The sequence below is a fragment of the Cucurbita maxima genome, unplaced genomic scaffold, assembly GCF_002738345.1.
Source record: "Cucurbita maxima cultivar Rimu unplaced genomic scaffold, Cmax_1.0 Cma_Scf00002, whole genome shotgun sequence".
Taxonomy (NCBI): Eukaryota; Viridiplantae; Streptophyta; class Magnoliopsida; order Cucurbitales; family Cucurbitaceae; genus Cucurbita; species Cucurbita maxima.
The window spans coordinates 2,997,676-3,013,943 of NW_019272018.1; the positions used below are offsets into that span (position 1 = coordinate 2,997,676).

Consider the following 16,268-nt stretch of genomic DNA (forward strand, 5'->3'; position numbering starts at 1 on the left):
TGAACAACACACGTTGCGTGTCTCTTTCACTTTACATGGAACTCTTGTACCTCTCTTGTTAGGTTGTTGACTCATTGCATCTTCTCAATTAAGATCTCTTTGGCTTCTTTCTTGACGGTGTTTTTCATTATTTGACAGGTCTAAATGTCTCGTTGCGATTGATATCAACAAAGTTAGGATGATAGTGTTGATAGTGTTTCAAAATATATACATGGAGTGCAAGGTGAATTTTCATCCAATAGTGAAGTTGAATTCCATACAATATCTTGTTAACTTTCTGAACGCCTTCAAATGAACTTTCATATTTCCATACCAAGTGTTACCCTTTACTTCCTTGGAACTCAAGTTGCTCGGTCTTAGTTTGATAAGTAGTTAGCCTCCCATTTGGAACTGTTTTTTTATCCACCATTTTTCATACGTTCGGAGTTTTTTCTAATAGGCTTGAGTTACCTTGGACGTTCATTTCACTCTTTGGTGAAGTTGTAAATCTAAGAACTTTTCGTCAACTGCATGTGGCATGAAAGACTATCTCCTACACAATCTCGAAGGGGTTCTTTTTGTTGAATAATTTTTATGGCAATTGAAGCTGAACTGAGCTATGTCAAGTATAATAAGTCGATAGATATGTAGAGGAGGGAAAAGATCTTAATGGTAAGTATAATAGACTGTTTTACTGATTGTGAAGTAGTCATCTTAAACCAGACAAAAATATATATATATTTTTGGTAATTAGTTTGTATGATATTAATTATATAATTATTTTTTTAAAAAAATTAACAAAATGGCCAACTATTCAATTTTTTTTTTGTTTTACTCTCATTCTCTTGAAAAAAATAATAATAAAAAGGAAAAATAAAGAAAGGGAGAAAAAGAATTTGCGAACAGCATCACCATGTTCATAATTTGGAGCTTCTTCCGGCATCCATCGCCTCGTATAATTTTTGTATCTTAACAACACCAATTCCCGCAATTCTTACCCTTTAATCTCCCATTTTTCCATCCTTCAACCCAATTCTCTCTTCTTTTCTATGCACATTGCCAATGGCGATCCCTGCTGTGCTTGTCATCGTTCCTCTTGGTCTGCTTTTCATCCTCTCCGGCCTCATCGTCAATGTTCTTCAGGTTTTTGGAGATTCCTCTTTTGTCATTTCCTCTCTTTATCCCTTTATTGTGGGTGTAATCGCCTTGTCTGTTTCTGGTTGAGTTGCATTTTTCAAACTCTCGTCTATGCGATGAAAAGAGTTGAATTATTTTCGGATGGGTACTTGATCTTTCTGCAATCCTGATGTGTTGATTAATGGGCGTTAATTCGCAAACCAGTTATGAATCTAGATTGTTTGATTCTGTGCCTGCTCTTTGCACCTTCTGTATTTATATTATAAATGGTGTTGAAGCAATAACGCCAAAATATTAAACTGCACTATCCTGATTCGTGCAGCTATAATAAAGTTTGTTGTATGGTTAGCCATTTTGCATAATTTGGCAACGAGATCGTAGTGATTTGAACAATGTTTACTTCTGAAAATTAAACGTATACAGGCTACTGGCATTATATGAATGAGATTGAATTAATTATTACGGTTTTTATGTGTAACCGTCTAAGCCCACCGCTAGCAGATATTGTCCTCTTTGCGCTTTCCTTTTCGAGCTTCTCCTCAAGGTTTTTAAAACGCGTTTGCTAGGGAGAGGTTTCTACACTCTTATAAGGAATGCTTCGTTTCCCTCTCCAACTGATGTGGGATCTCACAACCCACCTCCTTGGGAGCCCGCGTCCTTGTTGGCATACTCTCCGGAGTTTGACTCTGATAATATTTGTAACAACCAAAGCCCACCGCTAGTAGATATTGTTCTCTTTGGACTTTCCCTTCCGGGCTTCCTCTCGAGGTTTCTAAAACGCGTCTGCTAGGGAGAGGTTTCCACACTCTTAAAAGGACTACTTTGTTCCCCTTTCCAACCAATGTGGGATCTCACATTCTACTAATCGAAGCTATAGAGTTGGTTTTTCTGAATTTAACATTCTGATTTGCGTATTCATCGGTCAACTCAGTCTTTTACTCGTTTAGGAGCTGTTTGGTTCACAGTTTTGGGGGGATCATTAAGCTTGAGTTTCTTAAATTTGGGGTTGTTAAGCCGGTGTTTGGATTGTTTGTGAAGCCTTTGTTTGGATTGTTTGTGAAGCCTTTGTTTGGATTTGGTAGAAAATAGGTCTGTTAAGCCTCATTTTAAACCTTCAACATAAAGGATCTATCTATCTATATATCAATATCGTTGTATATATATAGATATATAGATATAGATATAGATATGGTTGTCTCATGTAATTCATGAATTCAACTTTCAGGCACTTGTCTTTGTTCTTGTTCGTCCCATTTCGAGGTGTTGGTACAGGAGAATCAACAAACTGGTTGCTGAATTGCTATGGTTGGAACTCATTTGGCTAATCGATTGGTGGGCAGGTGCCAAGGTGTCACGGTTTCGTTAAAATATGTTTTGGTTAAACATACATTTTTGCTTTGCTATTACTGATATAAGTCTGATACTAGTTACCATTTTCCTCAAACAGTTACTCTTTTGCTATGAACCTCTTTTCAGAAACAACTAATATTAACCTGGATGAAAGATCATTTTTCTAATCAGGCCATTTCTTGTGAGTTGGTAATTTTTGCTCATTGCAGGTTGAGCTGTATACAGATCAAGCAACCTTCCAATTGTTGGGTATGATATTATAAATTAAATGTCGAAAACATATATGTGTTGCAACTCAAACGTAATCTCATACGTGCAAAACTACAGGCCAAGAACACGCACTTGTTTTATGCAACCATCGAAGCGACATTGACTGGCTTGTTGGATGGGTCCTAGCTCAGGTACTTTAAATTTATGGCCATCAGTTTATGCTATCATTTTGAGTTTGTTAAATTACAAATTTTGTCGTGGGGAAGCATAACGGAACAGAACGGCTATCTCATACTTATTGTTTGTTTATCTTCAAACCATCTTCAGAGCAGTTCCTCGAGTAACCAACTTAAATAGATTAGGCCAAGTCTACCATATATTACTTCAGCAATATATGCTAAAACTGTCGTATTGTTCTTCGACTGTTTCGAAATTAAGCCTTCTTAATGCAGCGTGCAGGTTGTCTTGGTAGTGCCTTAGCCATTATGAAGAAAGAGGCAAAATTCCTCCCAGTAAGTATTAACTGTATGGTATTTGCATTATCCATAAGGGCTCACTTTATGAGTTGCAGCCGTTAATGTTATGAATGAACAAGTTGAACTGAAGCTAAATATGTTCTCGCATCATGAAAATTCTGGACATAATAAGAAGAATGCTGGTTGTGTTGTTACTCTAGAATTGATGAATTCAAAATCCCATTGTTTTCTTTTCTAATAAGAATTCATCCTATCTTTTGACTTTGTGATTTTTATTGAGTTGGTCATAACCAACAATTTGGCTCAATTTACCTCGTCAGGATCGAACGATACTCAATAGTTGGCTATATTTTGCCTATTTACATGGTAGAGGCCCGCAATGTTGTTTTCTGGTGTTAAAATTTCACATAAAACCTTGACGCCTGAAGTCTCACCCCCTCTTGTGTAATTCTAGAGATTCTCTGTAACAGCCCAAGTCCACCGCTAGCAGATATTATCCTGTTTGGGCTTTCCCTTCCTCACTTCCAAGGTTTTAAAATGCGTCTTCTAGGGAGAGGTTTCCACACTCTTATAAGGAATGTTTTGTTCCCCTCTCCGGCCGATGTGGGATCTCACAATCCACCCCCCTTGGGGAACAAGCGTCCTCGCTTGCACACTGCTCAAATTCTAGCTCTGATACCATTTGTAACAGTCCAATCCCACCGCTAGCAGATATTGTCCTATTTGGGCTTTCCCTTCTGGACTTCCCCTCAAGGTTTTTAAAACGCGTTTTCTAGGGAGAGGTTTCCACACCCTTATAGAGAATACTTTGTTCTTCTCTCCAACCGATGTGGGATCTCACAATGCACCCCTCTTGAGGGCTCAACGTCCTTGCTGGCACATCGCTCGATGTATGGCTCTAATACCATTTGTTACAGTTCAAGCCCACCGCTAGTAGATATTGTTCTCTTTGGGCTTTCTCGCAAGATTTTAAAACACGTTTACTAAGGAGAGATTTCCACACCCTTATAAGGAATATTTTGTTCCCCTCTTCAGCCGGCGTGGGATCTCACATTCTCTTAAGCCCCATTAGATAACCATTTGGTTTTTTAAAAATTAAGCTAAAACGACTCAAATCAACTTTTTTAGTCTTTAGGGTATATTTTGGGAGTGATTTCGGAATGACCAAAATCACTAAAAAAAATTACTTTCGGTTGAACGAATCGAGTTTCTTTTAGGATTTATTTACTAGTTGACAAAAGATATCATGCTACTGTTTCAGGTCATTGGCTGGTCCATGTGGTACTCTGACTATATTTTTCTAGAAAGAAGCTGGGCAAAGGATGAAAGCACTCTGGAGGTGAGTTCATATACGTGCAATAAAAGTTACACTTAAGCATGTCATCTCACCTTTTCCCTTTCTTTTCTAACATTCAATCAATGGCAGTCAAGCTTTCAGTCACTCATGGATTTTCCCATGCCATTTTGGTTGGCACTTTTTGTTGAGGGAACTCGTTTTACACAACAAAAACTTCTAGCTTCTCAGGAATATGCTGCATCTAGAGGATTACCCGTCCCTAGAAACGTTTTAATTCCTCGTACGAAGGTGAATTGAACATTCCTTTACTGTTAGAATCGAAACGGGTAAATTCATGAACTCTATCCTTTCCTTACTATCAGCCTGGTGTTTGCAGGGCTTTGTTTCTGCTGTGAACCATATGCGTTCGTTTGTTCCTGCTATTTATGATTGTACAGTGGCCACTTCCCCAAAAGACCACCCTCCTACATTGTTGAGGCTATTTAGAGGCCAATCTTTTGTGGTAGTCCAACAAACCCTTGAAGAATAATAATTGACTGATTGATGATCCATATGATATTGCTTGAACACTATATTATCTCTCATTATTTAATAGTTCAAGATAATGTCCATCCTTGTTCATGAAGATAACAGTCATCTATAAATTCATCTGCTTCATGAATGAATGACTGCTTCTTTGGGGCTTGTGTTGTGTTGTTAGTTTTTGCATTCCTGTTAGAACTTGCCTGAATAAGATATGTGCTGTTTTAAAAGACACGGTTTCCCTCCAAATGGATGTCTATTAGTTCCTGAATCTTTGAACGTGGTCACAGGGGCCGTTTCTATGTGGGGATGGAGACAATTTGTAACCGTCTAAGTCCACCGCTAGCAGATATTGTATTTTTTGGGTTTTTCCTTATGGGCTTCCCCTCAAGCTTTTAAACCGCGTCTGCTAGTGAGAGGTTTCCACACCCTTACAGGGAATGCTTTGTTCTCCTCTCTAACCGATGTGGGATCTCACAATCTACCCCCTTGAGGGCTCAAAGTCCTCGCTGGCCACCGCCCTGTGTCTGGCTCTAATACCATTTGTAACAGCTCAAACTCACCACTAGCCGATATTGTTTTCTTTGGGCTTCCCTGCAAGGTTTTAAAACACCCTAAAGAGAGATTTCCACACTCTTATAAGGAACGCTTCGTTCTCCGGATGTGGGATCTCACGGAGTTTTTCTTGATCCGTGGGACTAAAGCATTAAAAGATTCATTACAAGTGAATAAAAAATTTAAGCTAACTTGAGGGTTGTGTCATTAATAGTGTCCCAACTTAAAATGAACTGATCCTAAACAGGGCTGGTTATTTTGGGGCTTGAATAAGAACATATTAAAACTTGACTCTATGATTGTAATCAATCCTTAATTTGTATGAACAAACTGATAGGCTTTGTATCTTCTACAAAAATATAAAATTATAAGTATACATCTAATGTGTCCTAATGCACAGGTAAAACTGCAAGTCAAGCGACACGAAATGCAGGAATTGCCAGTAACTGCAGATGGGATCTCACAGTGGTGCAAAGATCTATTCGTTACCAAGGTATGAGGAACAATAACAAATATTAGAAGCGATTGGACATGTTTTTTTTATCGTTCTTCCTGTCTTGAAAAATAGATGCAAGTAATCGGCTGAGCTATTACCTCGTTTCATCGATAAACAATTATTTAGGTCCCGTTTGATAATCAATTGACTTTTCAATTTCTAGTTTTTAAAAATTAAACTTATAAAACTGTAATAGCCCAAGCCCACCGCTAGTAGATATTGTCCTATGGGCTATTTCTTTTAGGCTTTTCGAAAGGTTTTTAAAACGCATATGCTAGGGAGAGGTTTCTACACCATTATAAAGAATGTTTCGTTTCTCTCTCCAACCGCGATGTGGGATCTCACAATACACACCCCTTTGGGGCCCAGTATCCTCACTGGCACACTGCCTGGTGTCCACCCTCCTTCAAGGTTCAACGCCCTCGTTGACACACCGCTCGGTGTCTGGCTACGATTCCATTTGTAACAGCCCAAGCCCACCGCTAGTAGATATTGTCCTCTTTGAGCTTTCCTCTTTAGGCTTCCCCTCAAGGTTCTTAAAACGTGTCTGCTAGAGAGAGGTTTCCACACTCTTACACAGAATGCTTCGTTCTCCTCCTAACCGATGTGGGATCTCACAAAAACGCTATTTCTTCAAATTTGAAAACTAAAAAGAATCTCGTACGTTGAGTATTTAAGCGAGCATACTTTCGGCTTGCTTCCTGCATTTTGTCACTGCTCAATTTCCCTCCAACTCTCTCAGTGCTCTCTCTATATCTCTGATATCTATTTCCTCATGCAACTTTTCAGGACACATTACTGGAGAAGTATATGACCAAGAATTCGTTCAGCGATCAACAACCTATCAACATAGGCCGACCAAAAAAATCGTTATTGGTACGTTTACTCGACATCAAGACTGGTAAACCACACATCATCCTATATACATTCTCCGCTCTCCTTATCGACCCGAGATATCTCTTCTTGTCTCAACAGGTTGTTCTTTGTTGGTTATGTATCCTGGCTTTTGGCATTGTTAAATTCTTCCAATGGTCTGCACTCCTATCCTCGTGGGAGGGCATTGCATTCCTAGCTGCCCTCTTGGTTCTCATAATCCTCGTTATGCAATTGCTCATTCATTCTTCGAAGTCGACACGTTCGACACCCGTCAATCTGTCGTCCCAAGATCCAGCCAAGGAACGGCTACTTCAAAAATGAGATAAGATAATAAGCCTGTCATGTGGCTATACAAAATGCATCATCATCACGGTACTCATTCATATTCATTCATTCCATTCTTTGTTCAGTGTTTAGTGATTCTTTCAACACCGAAGTGTAGTATGTGTGTCTGTCTAAAGCATCATTCCACTTCAGGCACTTCAAGTCATGTGTAGCTGTATTACAACTTACTGTTTGTATAGCCATGTTTCTGATGCTGCACTGCAATTGTAAGTTTTTTTTTTTTTTTATTCGTGAGTGTTCGAGCCATACTACAAATATCACGAGTGTTTAATTCTAGATAAATTACGAGCCAAGCTCGTTTAAGTTCTATTCTATCCCATTCAATGTACTCTCGTTCCAATATTTCAATAATTTGTTTTTTCAAATAAAAAAGTATGCAATATCAATATCATTTTGATCCTAGCTCAACTTTAAAAAAAAAAAAATAAATAATAAGATATGGTTTAATGATATTCATAGACTTGTGCTTTTCTAATAAGAAGGATTATATATATTAAAAGAGATATAATTTCGTTAATTTATTTAAACTTATTACTACAAAACAGGGTTGTTGATATGAACTAGGGACATCAATCATACAATATTTTTGAAATTATCATTTCAATTCATGCTACATTGAAGAAGAATGAAGTTTCATGTGATAAATTTTGGGTGGATTACAATTTAGAGTTATTGTATTTCACTAATGTATTTTAAAAGTTTTTATTTACTTTAGGTTACAATTACATAATGGTTAATTATGACCATCAAGTATGAATGTAACAATTCTTGGAATGACTTTAGTAGTTTCATTTTGAAACTATATAAAACCATGTATATTGTATTTATAAGTAGACTTGGAAAATATAATAAAAGAAGCAGTATATTGTGCATTTGTGTTCTTCTTTAGCCAATGATTAAGTTTATTTGCAATTCTACGTAGTTTAGGTTGCATGTAGAATTATTCATGCTCGACATGATCAATCTTGCTTGTGGAGTGATTCGAATCTCAAACAAGTGTTTGAGATATTTGATCAACAAGAATCATTCAAGCTAGACATGATCGATTTTGCTTGTGGAGTGATTCGAATCTCAAACAATGTTCTTGTCTTGAGATATTCAATCAACAAGGTAATCTGAATCTTACTCCCCTTATATTGATTTCCACATATCAGTTGTAATGGTCCAACCCCTGACGGATATTATTCTTTTTGGGCTTATTCGAGCTTTCCCTCTCGGGCTTTCCTTCCTTCAAAGTTTTTAAGTATGTTAAAGGAGAATTTTCACACTCTTATAAACAATGATTCGTTCTTTAATGACATGAGATCTCACAATCCACCCCCTTTGGGGGCCCATTGTCCTTGTTGGCACACCGCTCGGTGTCCACCTCCCTTTGGGACTTAGTATCCTTGTTGGCACATCGCTTCGTGTCCACCCCCTTCGGGACTCAGCCTCTTCACTGGCACAACGCCCCATGTCTGGCTCGAATAAATAAGACAGAAAAATAAATTATGTTTTTTTTTTTTTCAATTCTCTCTCTTTTACAAATGGTTGCTAATAAATAGCAATATGTTTTCTATTATACTTGATATAAAAAAAAAAAATAATAAAAATAAAAATAAATAAATAAATAAATAAATAAAAGATTTTTGTTCATTATTTCATTATTTCTAAAGAAAATGCAAACGAGACCTGAAAATGGAAGCTTTTCTGGATTGGATTACCCATTACAGTTCGATGTCTCCGTCTCTAGCTGCTATGGCGAAGGGCAATTTCGTCAGAAAACTACACCTCTCTTTAGCCACACCTCGGTCCTATGGAAATGGTCTTTCCTCTTCCTGAAGCTCTGATTTGCCGAAACTTTCTATATTTTTCTGCGAGTTTCTATTTTGAGATTTGAGATCTTGACCTATCGGAACCGCCTTCTTCCGCCGCCTGCGAACTCTATCTTCTTTCATCTCTCAGGTGAACTTTTTCTATCTTTAGCTCTTTCTTTTACATGCGTTTTGATTCCATTTTGCTGGGCGCTTCCTTAGGGGTTTTGTTTTTCACCTTTATTTGCACTATCTGTTGGATTTCTGTGGGTTTGCTGTGGGATTGTGGTTGAGAAATGCTCCTAAAATAGGTTAAATTCCAAACTAGCTGCTCTAGATGCCTGTGGAAAGTGGCTCAGCTGTGTTTTTCATCTTTATCTTCAAATCCAGGGAAGAAATTGAGATTGTTGGGAATGGTTGAAACTAGCATATGTTTTGCTGCCAGTTCTTTTGATGGATTATTATTTGTAATGATGGGACTCTTTTCTTTTTTTGCTTGCAAATGTTTGACCCGAAAGTATGTGTGTTGTGCTGATTGTGAACATTCATCGTTTCCCTTTTCCTACTTCAGCTTTTGTTTTAACTGCGCTAAGTGTTAGAGGATTGGTGTGTTAGAGGATTGTTGAGAGAGGAATCTCACCTTGGCTAATTAAGGAGTTGATCATAGGTTTATTATAAGTAATAAATACTTCTCCATTGGAATGAGGTCTTTTTGGAAAACCAAAAGCAAAGCCATGAGAGTATATACTCAAAGTGGACAATATCATACCATTGTGGAGATTCGTGGTTCCTAATATGGTATTAGAGTCATGTCTTAACTTAACCATGTCAATAGAATGCTCAAATGTCGAACAAAGATGTTGTGAGCCTCGAAGGTGTAGTCAAAAGTGACTCAAGTGTCGAATAAAGGGTGTACTTTGTTCGAGAGCTCTAGAGAAGGAGTCGAACCTCGATTACGGAGAGACTCTATGGTTTACTTTGTTTGAAGGGAGGATTGTTGAGGATTATTAGGTGAGGAGTCTCACATTAGCTAATTAAGGGTTAATCATGGGTTTATAAGTAAGGAACACATCTCTACCGGTATGTAGCCTTTTGGGAAACCAAAATTAAAGCCACGAAAATTTATGCTCAAAGTGGACAATATCATATCATTGCGGAGGTCCGTGGTTCCCAATACTATGTTGACAAAGTTAGGATATATTTGCACAAGGCCCAACGAGAAAATGACATTAATAGGAGTTCTAGTTGTATGATACCATGTTAAAATCACAAAATCTTGAAGTTCAAACTGATGGATTGCAATATATTTAGTTTATTCTGCATATTCTTAAATCGTAGCATCTTGTCATGAAAGGTAGAACATTCTTGTACCATTGTGATTTGGATGGATCTAGAATAATATTCATTCTCTAAATAACTTGAATGAGGTTATTGAACAATAGGTGAAAGAACTGCAAGATTGTTGGAGAGAAAATTTGTTCTTGTGAATGAACTATTATGAATTATGAAGAACTCCTGCGTTGGGCAGGACCTATGGACTTGATAAAACTAACTTTTTTACTGTTCCTTATCTGATTTGATGTATGTATGTGTGATGCTCAGGATATCTGAGAATAGTGTGATGGTTAAAGCATACGCTCAGGAGTACACGTACGAGCACTCGTGGGAACGGGTAACCTCTGCATCTTGGCGTAAATTTGTGGACTCTGAAAACAGGCGTACGTTGTCCCATATTCTTGAAGTCGACACCTTAAACAGAAAGGTTGACATTGAATCTGGGAAGCTATATACAACCCGTGCTATTACCATCCATGCGCCTGGCCATGGTTTGTTCGTAAAATTGTTGGTCAAGATACCTGCCATTGCGTCGAATCCACGGTTGTAGATGCTCGGTCACGCTCGATGCAACTGACCACTCAGAATATTAGCTTTCAGAAGTTCATAGAAGTGGTGGAGAAGATTAGATATGAACCTCACCCTGATAATCCGAACGGATGGACAATGTGCAGACAGGAGACGAGTATTCGTATCAAGCCATTGTCAGCGTTGGCGTCGATGTCCGAAAAAATGGAGCATCGGTGTGCTGAGAGGTTCATGCAAAACAGTGTGAAGGGTAGAGAAGTGATGGAGAGGATTTGTAAGTATCTTGAAGCTGGATCTAGCGGATTCACTGTCTAGCTTTGCTTCCTCTCATTGATTATGTACTGGTTCTTCAAAGGGGTCAGTGAGATCATGGTCTGTTTTCCAAGCTGTTTTTAACGAAATAATTCGCATGGAGAAACATGTTTACTGGCTTTCTCTCTCGGGCTCCCCTCATCCCCTCGAGGTTTATTTAACCAATGCGAGATTCACAATCCCACCTCTCTTGAGGGCCAGCACCTCTCTTGAGGGCCAGCATCCTCACTGGCTTAGTGATCGATGTCTTGCTCTGATATCATTTGTAACAGTCTAAGCCCACTGTTAGCCGATATTATCTTCTTTACTCAAGATTTTAAAACACTAAAGAAATAATATTTCATTCTTCTCTTTAACCCTGTATCTCATGCAACTTTTAGAAATTTTTTAGTGTTAGCAAAAGTTTGAGTAGTGTTTGAAAACTTGAAGGTTCTAAAAAATAAAAGCCAAATCAAACAAACTTTTTCCTAATTTCTTCTCTTCAACCAACAATCAACGTGTGATCTTCACACAACTTTTAGAAATTTTTTAGCGTTAGCAAAAGTTTGTAAAAAGGTCCAAGAATAAATTCAAGAACTGATGCTTACAAACAAATCAAACATAGGCAGCATTCGTTCATATATGCATTCCTCAGAACGCCTTATGACACAATACAGTCGTGTAACACGCTTCTGATGACAACGTTAAACCATTAGAACAACGAACAACGAGAAAAACACTGAAACCGACATATTGCTTCCTACATTTTTTTCAGACTGCAGAGATGCAACGATTGCCATTACCTCCTCCAAATAGAACAATACACAACGGGTTAACAAGATATGCATGCAGCAAAGCAGAAATCATCTGGGTGATCATGACAATGATCAACAACACAATACAAGTTTCCAGCCAACCACTGACCCAGTTTTCCCTAGATCTTATCGAGCTTCTCCGCCTTCACAATGGGGTTGGCTTTAGCAATTGCATCCTGTGCAGAGGTGCGATAATCAAAGGGGCAATTGTGTTTGTCGGAGTAACGATGAATAGCACAGAAGATATTACCACAACGACAGTCGAATCCCATTAATCCGACTCGCTTGTTGCAACTGTTGCAACGTCTAGGTCTGTCCTTAGGCTTCACTTCACTGCTCCCTTCAGAAACCATAGGAGATGCCTGCACTGAGATGATCTTAGGTTCCGCCAAACTAACTTGCACATCGACACTGGCGGTGACAAAGGGTTCATTTTGGTTAGAAGTAGACGATCCATTCATGATACTTCCAATAGTTGAAGCACTCAATTGAGCATGATCTTGTTTCAACATCAAATCCTTGTGGCACTTGGAACACATATTCATAGTAGCAGCACTTCCGAAAAAGCCACAGTTGTTAATGCACAGAAAGGGACCCTCAGGGGGAGCTTGACAGCTTGCCTCGTCATGTTCCATGTTCTCAATCTCCTGCAACACATTCACGTGAATTTGTTTCTTTTCTTTTTGGGTGGGAAACACATAAATTTCACTCAACAGCAGACTACACAAGGAACCAGGATGATGCTGTCAAGAATGAGAAACAGAAGCCAAGTATCGAGCTATGGAAAATACTTGTTTACCAAATACAATACAACTACTACTACCAACTAATAACTAGTGAAGAGCTTGAATACTTCAAATTTGATAACCATACAGGTGCCGATGAACAAAAAATGTTATTCGTGTACGTTTAGGGACGTGAAAAGGTTAAGTGTGATTTGTAGGTTAATTCCCATGTCTCAGAATACGTTAACCATAAATCTAAAAATGAAAAGTTAACACATTATAAATTGGAATTAGATGAAGAAAAGAACTTGCAACAATATTAAAAACATAGACTATAGACGAGAAAAAAAGAAAGAACAAGTTTCCATACAAGGTCATTCTAACAGAGGATTCATATCACATATACCTACATAATCAGCAGAAACATAAGATAGGTAAAGAGGACCAAAAGAATCAAAAGATTTAATAGTTAAGTCGCTAGAGTGAAAAGATATGTTCCTTCATTATAAAACTATAGTTGAAATCCACACGCCGTCAATGAGAAAAATGGCAATAATTTTTCCCACACCAGGACGTTAGAACCCAGTATTGAGCCTTTATCAAATTACTCGTGGAATTATAAAGCATAAACTCACCACATACCTTTGACACTGCCCAACTATGATTTTGACAAACCAATTCGAAAAGTAAAGTGTAAATCATCTCAATGAACATTCAAAATTCTCGGAGTCCCTGTACTAACATTGAAAATTCCAGACTGAAACAATCATAATATCTACAAGCCAGTAAGATCCTTACAACAACAATCATCAGGAGAAACATTAATACACACGCATAAGAAACACATGGAAATTCCCCGTACCCTTTTTTCTGGGACGAAAAACCCTTAGAAACAAGGGTTTTCAACCGATCTCCGAGATAAAATTCGCGTCCAAGCAAAACCCCTGCGTAATCAAACGTAACAATGAAAAATAAGATTAAACTAAACGAAATTCATCTAAAAAACACAAGGAACTGAAGCCAAATCCTCAAAGATAACGATCCATTGGAGAAATTGAAAAAACAAACAGAAATGGGGATTAGCAACCCTAACCCTGGAAGGAACGGAATGGGCGATGAGAAATAGAGAAAGAAAAGTAAAAGGAAGAACGAAGGAATTATGTGCAATGTGTTATCTCCATTTACGAAGGCAAAATTTCTCCGGAAGGAAGAACTGTAGGCACTGATTGATGGCGACGAGGGGAAAGAACTTTATTAGCTGTGCAATTTCATCGGCATTCTCTCATTTTCCCTTTTCAGTTTTTTTTTTTCTTTTAATCACAAAATGTACAGTTAAAATGATATTGGAGAGAGGTTATAATCAACATACTCGTCTTTGCCTCCGACCTTGCTCGATATCACAATCGCACTTATGCGGTAACGAAACAACGATTATGCAACACTTGTTTTAACGTAGCAAACAAGCCAACCTTGAGAAATTTGGTCTTCGCGGACAATATCGACGTATGCTTTAGCCACGGGTCACGTTTGAAAATAATCTGAAAGAATTGAGAAATCAACGCTATATGACTATAAGCAAATAAAGAAACACCACGACTTAAATAACATGTAACTCAGGGTAGGAAGAATTAACGACTAGTCGTATTCTCCTGTAATACATTTTTGGGTATTTTAGTCCTAAGGGTATAGACATGATTTTGGTGAGTAGTCGTGTCATGAAATGGTAAAGACATATCTAAGATGAGAGCATGTAAAAGGGAGTTTAGAACGGATATGCGGATATGATAACACGTCTTGGACAAGCATGACTGAGACATCCGACCATAGACAACATGTCTTGGACAAGCATGACCATGACACCCGCTCTATTTTTTTACTTAATAAATAAATATATAGATTTCATGTGTAAAGGAGTTCATTTCCACTTTGAAATTTGAGTTTTTAATATTATATTTTGTTTATAAAATATTATTAAATTTATTAAGGTATTTAAGATTTTTTTAATAGAAATTATATTCGAAAATTGAAATAAATACTTTTTTTTCATTTTAAAAATATGCTTAAAAATGGGAGAAATTCATTTTCCAATCGACGTGGAGACAATGACTGAAATCGGAGACAAGAACAAGAACGGAAATAAGGAAAGCTTCCCTATATCTATTCTACCATGTGGAAATCTCTAATTATATTAAAATTGGCTAAGGATGAACGGAAAAATTTCTAAATAAACCTAGATTTCGTGTTCGAGAACACGAGGATCATACGTATCACTGAAAGATGCTTGCAAAAACAATACAGACCTTCTTAGCGAACTTCTTGAGCTGCCTAGGTTGCTCTTGACTTTACCTAAAAAGAAAAGTTTTTTCATTTCGAACCTTTTCAACTAAACTACACTTTTCAAACTAGTGCATTAAAAATGACGAATACAAATTCCACTCCGACAAGTTCAAGCAATGGAATTGCTCGAATGTAAAGTAAGGAAGAGGAACAAAGCAATCCGACATGAGACCGACAGTAATGCTCTATTAAAAGGCAAGTAGTAGTAAGGTAGAGTGGCTTTGAATGAGGAGCAAAACACAAGAAACACAAAAATGCTTGCCTGACACCACAATATTACTCAAAGTTAGATGCGGGAGAGGCATTACAGGGCCCAGTGAGCAGCAAAGTAAGCTAACCTGTCATCCTCAAAAGGAGATGTAAAGCCATCTAAAGAAGCAACATCACTATCACTAAACTCAATATTCAGTTCAGCTCTATAAATATTGCCACCCAAATTTGATATTACACCTCCATAACATTCTTCCTTCCTCTCCTTTCTTGCCTTTTGAGCTTTCTGTGCAGACATAAATGGCAAGATTCAGTGTCCACAGTGCGACGAGGTGGTTCACGGTGGCTGTGGTGCTTCTGTTTGCAGTGGCAAGAGCTCAAGACAGCGGAGGGCTTGCACCGTTGCCTGCTATGGATGCTGGGGCTGGATTTCAGGTGACATTTTCCAGTAGTCGAGTTCTGCTATCGACTTTCCTCTGCCTCGTTGCGCTTCTTTGCCACTAGATGTCAGAGTTTCCTGCTTTCTCATTGATGGTTTGTATGTATACGTTGATGTAACGATTGTGGCACTACTTTTTCTTCCTTTTTGGCCATGATACTATATATTTGGAACTTGATTCTACATGCTTTTGATATGAAATCTCAGAGGTATTATCAATAAAGAATGGTTTTTGATATGGATGAACAGAGAAAATGCTTTAGAAAGTATTAGAACACTCCGATAGGAACAGCTAAACGTGATGACAAAGTATCAGAGGAGATCATGTCCAAGCTACCGATAGCATATATTAATAACTGTAACAACTACGTGATGACAAAGTATAACAACTCAGATAGGAACAGCTAAACGTGATGACAAAGTATCAAAGGAGAACTTTCAGATAGGAACAATTACGCATATATTAAGTTAGCATAACTGTAACAACCATGTCCAAGCTACCGCAAGCATATATTGTCTTCTTTGGGCTTTCCCTTTTAGACTTCCCCTCAA

General features: G+C 37.9%; 2 protein-coding genes and 1 pseudogene across 2 annotated transcripts; 2 read left to right on the forward strand and 1 right to left on the reverse strand.

The window, feature by feature from the left end:
- The first annotated feature begins 881 nt into the window (after positions 1-881).
- Positions 882-7,591, forward strand: LOC111467086 (1-acyl-sn-glycerol-3-phosphate acyltransferase 3-like). The gene is made up of 11 exons (XM_023111877.1): positions 882-1,122; positions 2,342-2,464; positions 2,676-2,715; positions 2,794-2,867; positions 3,129-3,188; positions 4,414-4,491; positions 4,579-4,737; positions 4,826-4,951; positions 5,927-6,019; positions 6,812-6,898; positions 6,998-7,591. The coding sequence occupies exons 1-11, from the start codon at positions 1,042-1,044 to the stop codon at positions 7,217-7,219; spliced, it is 1,143 nt and encodes a 380-aa protein (XP_022967645.1). The 5' UTR covers positions 882-1,041; the 3' UTR covers positions 7,220-7,591.
- Positions 7,592-8,880: 1,289 nt separating this feature from the next.
- LOC111467641 lies at positions 8,881-11,337 on the forward strand (annotated as a pseudogene).
- Positions 11,338-11,775: 438 nt separating this feature from the next.
- On the reverse strand, positions 11,776-14,024 carry LOC111467649 (zinc finger A20 and AN1 domain-containing stress-associated protein 8-like). The gene is made up of 3 exons (XM_023112624.1): positions 13,824-14,024; positions 13,593-13,674; positions 11,776-12,652 (listed from the first exon to the last, which is right to left on the reverse strand). Exon 3 carries the CDS (start codon positions 12,638-12,640, stop codon positions 12,125-12,127), a length of 516 nt encoding a protein of 171 aa, XP_022968392.1. The 5' UTR covers positions 12,641-12,652; positions 13,593-13,674; positions 13,824-14,024; the 3' UTR covers positions 11,776-12,124.
- Positions 14,025-16,268: the final 2,244 nt, after the last annotated feature.

Excerpts from the sequence above, each read along its gene's own strand:
- LOC111467086 (XM_023111877.1), top strand. The coding sequence starts at position 1,042 with ATGGCGATCCCTGCTGTGCTTGTCATCGTTCCTCTTGGTCTGCTTTTC. Across the intron at positions 2,716-2,793 it reads AGCAACCTTCCAATTGTTGG|GCCAAGAACACGCACTTGTT; the intron begins GTATGATATTAT and ends GCAAAACTACAG. Across the intron at positions 2,868-3,128 it reads TTGGATGGGTCCTAGCTCAG|CGTGCAGGTTGTCTTGGTAG; the intron begins GTACTTTAAATT and ends TTCTTAATGCAG.
- LOC111467649 (XM_023112624.1), bottom strand. The coding sequence starts at position 12,640 with ATGGAACATGACGAGGCAAGCTGTCAAGCTCCCCCTGAGGGTCCCTTT.